The sequence below is a fragment of the Carassius carassius genome, chromosome 26, assembly GCF_963082965.1.
Source record: "Carassius carassius chromosome 26, fCarCar2.1, whole genome shotgun sequence".
Lineage (NCBI taxonomy): Eukaryota > Metazoa > Chordata > Actinopteri > Cypriniformes > Cyprinidae > Carassius > Carassius carassius.
In genome coordinates, this window is record NC_081780.1 from 1,170,881 (window position 1) to 1,182,113 (window position 11,233).

Below are 11,233 nucleotides of genomic sequence, written 5' to 3' on the forward strand. Positions count from 1 at the left end.
GGCCAGCTGCACTCATCAAAAGAGATCTAGAAGACACACGCGAGCAAATAGACAAATAAACACACTCATACATGCATGCAAACACAAGCACAGCAAGCCTAATGCATTCTGTGTCTCAGTGCTGTTGGTTATAACTAACCACAATAGTCGGGGTCTAGAAGTAAAAAAACATTTATTTTACAAATTTTCCTCAAAATTAAGGCTTTCAAGACAGATCCAACATTAGCTTTGAGAAATGTGACAATATACAGTGAATGGGTGCCATCGGAATGAGATTCCAAACAGTTGATTAAAACATCACAATAATCCACAAGTAATCCACACCACTCAAATACAGCAGTTAATATCTTGTGAAGCCAAAAGAAACAAATCCATTATTAAGACGTTTTTAACTTTAAACTATCACTTCTGACCAAAATATGAATACATAATTCATAAAACTGCTTCCTCCAGTGTAAAAAAGTCTATCTCCTGTCCTCTCATATCAAAATCCAGTGCTTGATCTGTGCAGATTTCTCTCCTGATTCAGCGCAGAACACTTTTTCACTGGAGGAAGCATTATTATGGATTATGGATTCCAATTTTATCCAGAAACAAACTCGAAATTAAATCACAGAATTTTCTTTTTTACAAACACACCTTTTTTGTCTTCTCCAGATGTTAACTGATGGACTGGAGCGGTGTGGATTATTGTGATGTATTTATCAGCTGTTTGGACTCTCATTCTGACGGCACCCATTCACTGCAGAGGATCTATAGCGGAGCAAGTCATGCAATGCTGAATTTCTCTAAATCTGATGATGAAACAAACTCATCTACATCTTGAATGGACTGAAGGTGACACAATTTTAGCAAATTTCTATTTTGGGATGAACTATTCCTTTAATCTTGAAGCAAATCCAACAGTTACAGAAGTCATAGTAACCATAGAAACAGGAATCACAGCAGAAACGTTGTGCAATGATGGCCCACTCAGTGAAGCGATGCAAATGATGTAATGGATTCAGTCTCCTTAGACTCTTTTTATCTTTGATATGTATTTTTATATGTATATTTGTGATATTATTTGTATAACACTTAAGCAGTTTCCCCCCTCAAACTGTAACTATTCTAAAGTATGATGTACAATTTGGACACGCTGTATATTATTATTATTTTTTCAATCTGTGAAAATGTAAACGAATGGCAACAAATACCCGATTAGTGGCTAAATACTTAACAATTCAAATAATAAAAAATCATTTTAGCATTGCAACATTTAGAAAGGAGGCTTAACTGTTATGAAAACAATGTAAACATGCCAGAACACTGGTGACTATAAACTAAAAATATACGTAGGAGTCGAGTTGTGACGTCATATACGTACAGATGACATCACATGCACGCGTCACACTGATATGTATATAAAAATTACGAATACTCTCATTTGAGTGATTGTTAATGAATTACAGCCTGTTGCATTGATTGATCAAAGATTTTCCCATGCATCAAGATCATTTCACCCACGAGGCGTTAGCTGTGATTAACAGATGAGTAGCTGATCATCTTATTTATTAATTTAGCACTATAATGCGATATGTTTATCATCCTCTAGCAGCTAGCCGCTGCTCCACCGTCACCGTTACACGGATCAAATCCAGCTGACTGCGTTCATTTACACTCCCCTGCTTCATTTTTACAACGTTTCTCTTCATAAGTCAGCACTTTGTTTGGGATTTGTGTGTTTCTTCAGAGTCTGCGTGTGTTGTTTTTTGTTTTTAGCTCGGGCTGATGTTACAGCACGCGCGGAACGCAACAGGAGCCAACGAGAAAACACAGCAAAGTTACGAAAGACACGAATGTGAGCACCCACGCCCGCGCACGCGGTGCTCCCCAATCGGACGTCACTTTTAGATCATTTCCAAGAATTATGTTTCCATCGGTGTCTTACCTGCTGTAGTAACTCATGTTTATCCGCCGTTGCTATGGATTCCTCCGCTGCTGTCGCGTCCCCGTGCGCAAAACCCGCAGCGGCCGAAGGCGCATGCGCAGACGGTTACGCGTCAAATGACGATCCTTCCTCAAGGGGGCGCGTGATGGCTCCGAAAATCCATTCCTCAACGTACGATAAAAAATATATTTTTTTTAATCTATATGTAAAATCGATTTGAATTTCATTTCACACAAATTTAAACTCTCCTCTGAAATCTCTATAAAATCATCCAAAAACCCCTCTCATCATAAACGACTGTGATTGGTCCATCTTTGAAATGCGCGGTGAAAAGTAACATATATCATGTGACAGCGCTGCTTATTCTCTCTGAACAAGATTACACTGGAGTAATGACACTAACAAAACTCACATCCATTGAAGATATAAAATTAATCGTTAAAGTGGGAGAATTTTTTAATACCCATTTTATGATATTTAAAGTTGATTTTCTTTCCAAATTACGCTGGTATAGTGGTGCTAAAACAAAAAAAAAAATTACTGTCGTTCAATCTGTCTGTTATTACACAGTTATACAACTAATAGAAAAATGTTTGCTGAAACGTTTTTGCTTTTTAATTTAGTTACTTGTTTCAAAACGTTCGGAGAACATTTAAAAATAGAATTCCCATTTGTTGCTAAATTATAAATTTGAATGTTCCATTAACAAACATTCATAAAGGCCTACATAAATCCTAGAACAAAAATTTGTTTTGGGGATTTTGATTTTTGTAGGTACAGAGAACATTTACAAATAATATTTTTAACTTAATGGGAAGCTTCAAAGAAATGTCTTAGAACATATTTTTTGGCTGGTGCTGGTCTCCAGTAAAGCCTTGGTAGAGCAGGTTGAAGTTTTACTGATTGTGTTAAAATAAGTATGTACACTTTAACAAATGCATGACATATTATGTTCAAGTGTGAACGAGATGAAACGTGTTCTGATCCGCTGTTTGTGCAAATGTAAAGAACAGAGCCCTAGGATATTTCAAATGAATTTTGATCCTAAAATCTCTAGATGGCAGTATAGAGTGATTTGTCCTGTTCTTCTCATCTGTCATTAACATATACTTGCTCTCATCTGTTATAAGGTTTGTAACAAAGTTCTATATAGGGAAAAAACGATTGCATGTGAGACTCTGATAGAAAACATTGAATACTTTATTCATTTCACCACTCAACAACTGTCTTTAGCCTACTGTACACTACTTTTAAGTGATTTGATTAGCCTCCAGAAAACAGCTCTTTAGTGCATATATATTTTCTGAGCAGCACCTGTGTACACACATTGCTTGCAAAACAGCCCAAAACAGGGGCACACCGGGGGTTTATGGCGTATATGTGTTTCTGAACCCTTCATTCTCCATCAACCACAAGAACATGAGAGAAGACATGAAGGAGGACGGGGTTACACTGAGAAAAACACAGCTGCTCAACCATCTGACCGCTACGTGGACATACATGAGATTATTTATACAGATCATCTGAACGAAACCAGACGATGTAAACAGGAAAACAGGATTTTAAACAGGAAGCACGTGATAAAACGAGGCCAATAAAACCTTTGGGAACGTCATGATTGCTTGCATTGCACATTTTTTAGATGCATAAACATTATAAGTGCTAAAATAGTTTTGACGGAGCAACTCTGACAGAAAGCAACAAACAGACTAAAGTGTGTTATGGCTAAACATTTAGGAGTAAGTCACTCTAACTATTCAACTTCATTGGTTAAGTTATGACATTCAACTTGTTGTTGTTTTTTTTATCAGACTAACATGATTTAAATTGAAGTGACTTGTACAGCCAAGGGACAGTTCACCCAAAAATAACAATTTACTAATTCTCAAGTTCTTCCAAACCTGTGAGAGTTTTTTTCTTCTGTTGGGCACAAAAGAAGATATTTTGAAGAATGTTGGTAGCCAAGCAGTTGACGGTAGCCATTGACTTATGGAAAAAATACACAGTTGAAGACCATGGCTGCCATCAACTTTTTGTTTACAAAACTTTCTTCTGAATATCTTCTTTTGTGCTCAACAGAAGAAAGAAACTATCCCTTTAAAAGCTTAAACTGAACTTAAAACTACAGTAGGTGGAGAAACAAATTCTGGTCATGCAAAAGGTATTTATTGTGCATCTTATTAGCTGCATATTTCAATAGGAAATGCATGAGTTCTTGACTCCCTTCAGACGAGATGCTGCACGTCTGATCTGTGGGTTTGCCTCGGGCTCTGATTCTCGCCGCTGTTGATTCAGGGCAGTGAGGATTGATACGCTGGAAGTTGTTTTTGAAACCACTGTGGGTGGAAGGTGCTGCATGAAGTCTCCGCTGCTCTGTGGAAAAATACAGGGAACACAAACAACAGCAAAAATGAGTGTTTGTGCATCAGGAGCCGCTTGGAAGATGACTGGCACATGATGGCCTCCGTGTGAATCCCTGCCGTTGCTTCAGTCCTGAGGGATTCAGAGATCCATCACTTCATTACTGAGGCTTACAGACGTCTCAAAACTGAGCCAATACATGCTGTTCTTGGTGTGATTGATTCAACAGTTATTCTAAATGACGTGTTTGTCTTCAGAATCTTTCATCAAAAGAAATAAGTTTCTCCACCTCTTAAGATGCTTTTATTATCAGCCATTAGTTAAATATTTATTCATGCATTTTGCAGATTCTTTCATCCATAGCAAATTACTTAATATTTAATGTATTCCCTGGGAATCGAACCCAAGGCCTCAGTGTTGCGAGCACCATCACAGGTGACAGATGTCGGTTATAAAAACATTTTAGGTTATAAAAATGTGGGAACATTGTTTTGAAATGTTTCTAAAAAAAAATCTAAATGTCCAGTTTTCTTGCTGTGATTGGAACATTATCTAAAGTTTACAAAAATGTTTCTTACAACATTCCACTAACTTTATTTTCACCCAAAATTCGAACAGTTATTTTTAATATTCGGTAATTTTTAGTCTTCTTTGCAGTGATCAGGTTACAAAAACATTTCTTAGTAAGTTTATCAAGTACAAATATGCTTTGAGAATGATTTGTAAGAATGTTTTCTCTCACCATTATGAGTTTTTGATATTGATATTATGAGATATTGATAACGTTATAAGAATGTTCCATAAGCATTACTTTAAGAATTCCTTGTCTTAACTTTTAATCCATGCAACAGGTGAAATGAATTTGTGCTTTTCACAATCATGATTTTAATGTTTATGCTATTATCTCCATGCCTTATAGTTGCATTTAGCAGATCAGAGCTGGGCAACAATATAGTTTGTATTTTGATATGAACAGTCCCATAGTTACATACTGTACTGTAGCCTATAAACTAATGTTTAGCGACCAGAAGCCACATTGAGGAAGTTTCTAATGAGAGTTTCTCAGAGTATTTAAAATGCATTTGTTGAGTAAAGTACAATGTTTTCTGTTAAATGGCATACTCTTTGATATTTAGCATCAATGACATTCAGATACTTTGTGATAACATTCATGATTTGTGCACTTCACACTACCAGGTGCTCTGTTTTGGATGTGATGCTTGATTGAATCAGTGTGTGTGTGTGTGTGTGTGTGTGTGTGTGTTTGCGGGACAGTATGAAATGTGAACAGCAACATTCCCGCTGTGCAGGGCCTGATGTTTTTACAGTCCTTTGTCATTATTACTGGACATTCAGTCATCCAGACATCTCTCATTCAATCCATTCCCTCAAATCAACCCAGCCAACAAATGTAGCTTATTAAAACGTTGTGTGCACAATGTTTCTAAAATGTTCAAATGCAGTTTTCTTGTTGTTAACAGAATGTTATTAAAAGGTTACAAAAATGTTTCACAAAACATTCTACTAGCTTTATCTTTTACCCAAAATCTAATGTTATTCAAATTTTCTATTTTTACAATTCTAAGAATGTTACAATTTTGTTGTGTTTGTAATGTTATTTAACACTTACAAACATGTTCATCAAATCTCCCAGCTAACAATATGTGTTCTAAGAGCGTTTTGAGAACTTTCCAGGTAATGAAAATGTTATTTCTGAATGTTCTGTGAATATTCAAAACATCTTGATTTTTTTATGTTTAAAAATAGTTTTTTCTTGGTTATGCAAATGTTAAGGAAACATTCCATTTGATCATTTTACAAATGTAATGCAAATGTTACTTTTGAACATTCTCTGAACATTCCGAAACATGTAACATTTAAAAGATCATTTATTGAGTACTTTCTTGTTTACTGCTCTTTTGTGTGTCCATAACCACTGTTGAGTTGATGCTTTATCTCTAACAAGCTTCACATGCCAGCGTGAGAGTGGTGTTTCTTCACACAGGCCGTTAATGAGCGTCCGTCTGTGACCATCACACCAAAACCCCCCTCAGAAGATACCCACAAACACCCTAAACATATTACATAGGCTGTTATGTAACGATTATAAAGACATCAGTGGAGCAGAAGAATCTGACAATTACATGAGACAAAACGACACACTGTAAGATTATTCATAAATACCCAAATGTCTGATTCATCACCTTCATTACACTGATTCCTGCTGCTGGAAATGGAAAACAATAAAATTATCTGATAAAAATTGGAATGTATTTTCATTGCAAACTCAAAAGCTCATATTTCACAGCAAGTCACATGATGTACAGTATTTCATTAGCATTTCTCCTTTACTGTTTCTGTATTGATTAGTTTGATAGAAAGTGGGTTATATTTATTGCTATCAGTTAGCATTATTTTATATGCTATAGTTTTTAATAAATCAGTTTTATTTGTACTTTTTTCGTTTTAGTTAATGTTTTAGTAATTTAGTTTCTCTCTCTTTTATTAGATGTTTTAATATGTCTATCATTTTTATTAATTAGATTTTCAGTTGTAGTTGTGCCTTATAAGGGTTGCATTGGTGAGTTTTTATTATTATTTTTAAGTATATTTTAATTAAACATTTTTTTTATGATTTTGGTTGTTAAATAGCTGATATCAGGGACACTTAATCTTTTTTAATTTAATTTAATTAACTATGACACTTTGAAGTAGTATTTTCTTGTAAAACATATTCTTATCTTTGTTTTATTTACAACTTAATTACAAAATATTTTTTGTTAATGGATTTAGCACAGATGTGCAATTAAATGATGTTGTCAGTATAGCTTTCTCAGGTGAAGGGGACGTGGTCCGTCTGTGTGTTTTGCTCCAGGATCTGTGATTGTTATGTTGTGCTACAGAATCAGAATGAGCTTTATTGCCAGGTATGTTTACACATACGAGGAATTTGTTTTCATGACAGAAGCTCCGCAGTACAACAGAATGACTGCGACAGAACATAAAACACATAATAAAAGAATATAAAAATACAAAAAATACAAATAAGTAGATAAGGAATGACAATATACAAATTGACAATTGTAGGCAGGTATATTACAAAAATGCAGTTATGTATGTACATTTATATTATGTGCAAAATGTAAGTGTGTACTAAGTATGTGTGTTAGATAAATAAGTGTATGTGTATATAAATATAAAGTGTAGTGTGTTCCACAGTTATTATCAGCTGTTCATAAGATGGATTGCTTGAGGGAAGAAACTGTTCCTGTGTCTGGTCGTTCTGGTGCTCAGTGCTCTGTAGCGTCGACCAGATGGCAACAGTTCAAAGAGGGAGTGTGCTGGATGTGAGGGGTCCAGAGTGATTTTAACAGCCCTTTTGCTCACTCTGGATAAGTACAGTTCTTGAATAGATGGGAGAGTTGAACCGATGATTCGCTCAGCAGTCCGGACTACCCTCTGTAGTCTTCTGAGGTCAGATTTAGAAGCTGAGCTGAACCAGACAGTTACTGAAGTGCAGAGGATGGATTCGATGATGGTGGAGTAGAACTGTTTCAGCAGATCCTGTGGCAGGTTAAACTTCCTCAGCTGGCGAAGGAAGTACAACCTCTGCTGGGCCTTTTTCACAATGGAGTCAATGTGAATGTCCCACTTCAGGTCCTGAGAGATAGTGGTGCCCAGGAACCTGAATGACTCCACTGCAGTCACAGTGCTGTTCATGATGGTGAGTGGGGGGAGTGCAGGGGGGTTTCTCCTGAAGTCCACAGTCATCTCCACTGTTTTGAGCGTGTTAAGCTCCAGGTTGTTGAGAGTGCACCAGACAGCCAGCTCTTTAACCTCCTGTCTGTAAGCAGACTCGTCACCGTCCTGAATGAGGCCGATGAGTGTGGTGTCATCTGCAAACTTCAGGAGCTTGACAGAGGGGTCCTTAGATGTGCAGTCATTAGTGTACAGGGAGAAGAGCAGTGGGGAGAGAACACAGCCCTGGGGAGCTCCGGTGCTGATTGTACGGGTGCTGGATGTGTATTTTCCTAGCCTCACTAGCTGCTGCCTGTCTGTCAGGAAGCTGTTGATCCACTGACAGACGGAGGTGGGCACGGAGAGCTGAGTTAGTTTGGGCAAGAGGAGGTTTGGGATGATCGTGTTAAAGGCCGAGCTGAAGTCCACAAACAGAATCCTCCCATAAGTCCCCGGTCTGTCTAGGTGTTGCAGTCCAATGTTTACTGCATCGTCCGTCCACAGACCTGTTTGCTCTTACTGAACAGAACATGTTTTGCATCCATCTGTGTCAACACCCACCCATGAGCGGGACAGGGCAGATGTGGTCCTTTAAAGAACTGTTCACTGAAAGGTTCTTTGGGGAACCAAAACCGTTTTCTATGGCATTGTTGTGAAAACCCCCTTTTGGAACCTATGCAAAACAATGAATATTTAATTATATAATGCCTCATTTGCATATTTAAACACAACAACAAAAAAATCCTTAATGCATTGCAATTAATCAAGTGGTTACTTTTAGTAAAAACTTTGACCCTATTGAATTGCCTGAAAATTATTAACCATAATTAATCTCATGTTAAACAGAGCAGATGAATGTTTATGAACAGCTTGATTTATGTCTGACCCATTTTCTTCAAGCAAACCCATTAAGTGCATGTTGCTGAAGTGTGTTTTGGGACTGAATCGTGCAACTGATATGGCTGTGATGAGTCATTTTTAACATATTTTGATAGAAAATTATTTGGAAGAGTAACTGGGAATGAGATCAAAACAAATCAAAAGCCAGTTCAAGCATGAGCACCACGACTCAACATGTCTGGACGATGAGCGCAAACACCAGACCAGCACACAAAAACACATTTATATATCTGCTGCATTTATAACAGTTTTCCCCCGGGAAGATAAAGATATTTTTAAACCAATCAACTATGCAAACTAAAATCATTGACTTGCACCATCCCAGCTAATGAAATGTATTCTATTTCTGAATTTGACTTTCAAAACATCCGGTTTTTAATGTTTTAAAAGCGTTTACTCTATGAACGTTAAAAGAACCTTCCAGTTTATTATTTTGCAAACACCATGGGTTACTTCTGAATGCGAACGTCCAACTAAATTGTTTCAGAAAAACTTTCCATAAACAATTTTTGTGCTAACATTTTGAGAACGTTATTAAAGACCAGATAACTTTGAACTTTGAGTGTTCTGTTAATATTACTGAAAGGATGTTTGTTCAAGGCTATTATATAACAATATATTCAAACAACTTTTTGATTTACAGCACTGAAATGTTTGACTCAAATCCTGCTGCTTTCGGGCCCGACATATGCAAGTCTCTAAAGGGTCAATCATTTGTCTGCTGTTTGTTTTATTAAACAATGTCAAGAGTTGAAGGTTGATCTCATTATATAAGAAAAGCATAACCCACAAATCTCTGACCTCATTTTCTGTAAGAACTGAAGAAAACTGAGCAGAATAGAATGTGTTGAGACACATACCTGTGCGGTGAGATACTCATATAAAGCCTGATTGATGGCTCTTCATGGCAAGAACGCCAGCGTCAGAACAGAACATACCAGAAACTCAAACAGGCTCCTAGAGAATTCATTACAGTTATTATTGTGCTCATAATATCCAGCATGACATGTAATTACACAAGAGAGACGAAGGTCAAATAACCTTGGGAGAACCTAGCCAGAATGTTCTGTGTTAGCTGTAATAATGCAATGTCATGGAAACATTCATCCAGAAGCAGTTGAAATGTTGATTGTAAATATGCAATGAATATATTGAATTAGTATATCTGAACGTTATCTATCTGGACTTCGAGAATGTTTTTTATATGTTGCTACTTGCTACTTGAACATTCCGAGAACATGTAAATGTAACATTCCAATAGTTTTTAAACCTGTTTTAAACTGATAAAATGGAATGTTGTCTTACTTTTACATTTTGACATGTTCGGAGAACATACTTTTTAAAGAACTACATGGGAACGTTAACCAAACACATTTTGGTGATCATACCTTAGATCTGATCCACAACAGTCATGTCAGTCTGCTGTCAGTGCTTAATGCAGAACAAACATCTATTTCTGCTATTTGGGTCACATACATCCAAAAATACCTGCGGTCACTTCCAGTATGGCTCATCTCCACAGATACGGAAACACACGTCTGCACTCCGCTGCGTTTGGAACAGTATACTACTGTACTGCTATGCATTGAGAATGTGCTTGATGTTCATTTGCCAAAATATTCAGTATGCAGAGACAGCACACTGCATCCCACAATACAATGCACTCAATCTCACACTGCATTTCTAAATCTATTCATTAGCATGATTTGAATTCTGCAATCTTTGCATTTTATCTCACGCCGGGTGCAGAAGCTTTGCATGCAATTCAGTCAGGAGGAGTCAAGTGTGTTTGATGAGTGAAGCTGGCAGAGAGATCAGTTCACTCACAGAAATGCAAAGTCATCTGAATCCATTTGGCAGTGAGTTAATATCCTTCTTTTAACAAACTAAACATGATCATTACTCATCAATTAAAAAAATATTTCAAAAAGCTTGTGATTTATGAATATGACACACTGATGAGACTCAGGATTGATAGACTGGATCAGTCTGTCCTGGCCTGATGCTAATCTACAGCAGCTTGATGAAAGAAAAGAACAGAATTATGTTAGAATTTATAATCAGATATGTTGCTCCTGTGATCAATATTAAACTAAATAAATAACAGTGCAAGAGTACTGAACTAAAAAACAATAATAACAAAGTTGCAATTAATTAATTTCGTTATTTCTTAATAGTACTCATTTGAATTAAATTTAAATGTAAAATAAATAAATAAATGACAAGTGAGGTCAAATATAATTAATTTAAGAGGAATCCAATAAAGAAAATGTATAAAATAAATCAAATAAAATATTAAGTTAA

General features: G+C 36.4%; 1 protein-coding gene across 1 annotated transcript in view; it reads right to left on the reverse strand.

Annotated features, from left to right (window-relative positions):
* tulp3 (TUB like protein 3) overlaps positions 1-2,056 on the reverse strand; it is a 15,091-nt gene extending 13,035 nt beyond the window's left edge. The window contains exon 1 of the mRNA XM_059510565.1: positions 1,931-2,056. Coding sequence (XP_059366548.1) covers positions 1,931-1,947 — 17 coding nt within the window. The 5' untranslated portion in view covers positions 1,948-2,056. The remainder of the gene's footprint in view (positions 1-1,930) is intronic.
* Positions 2,057-11,233: the final 9,177 nt, after the last annotated feature.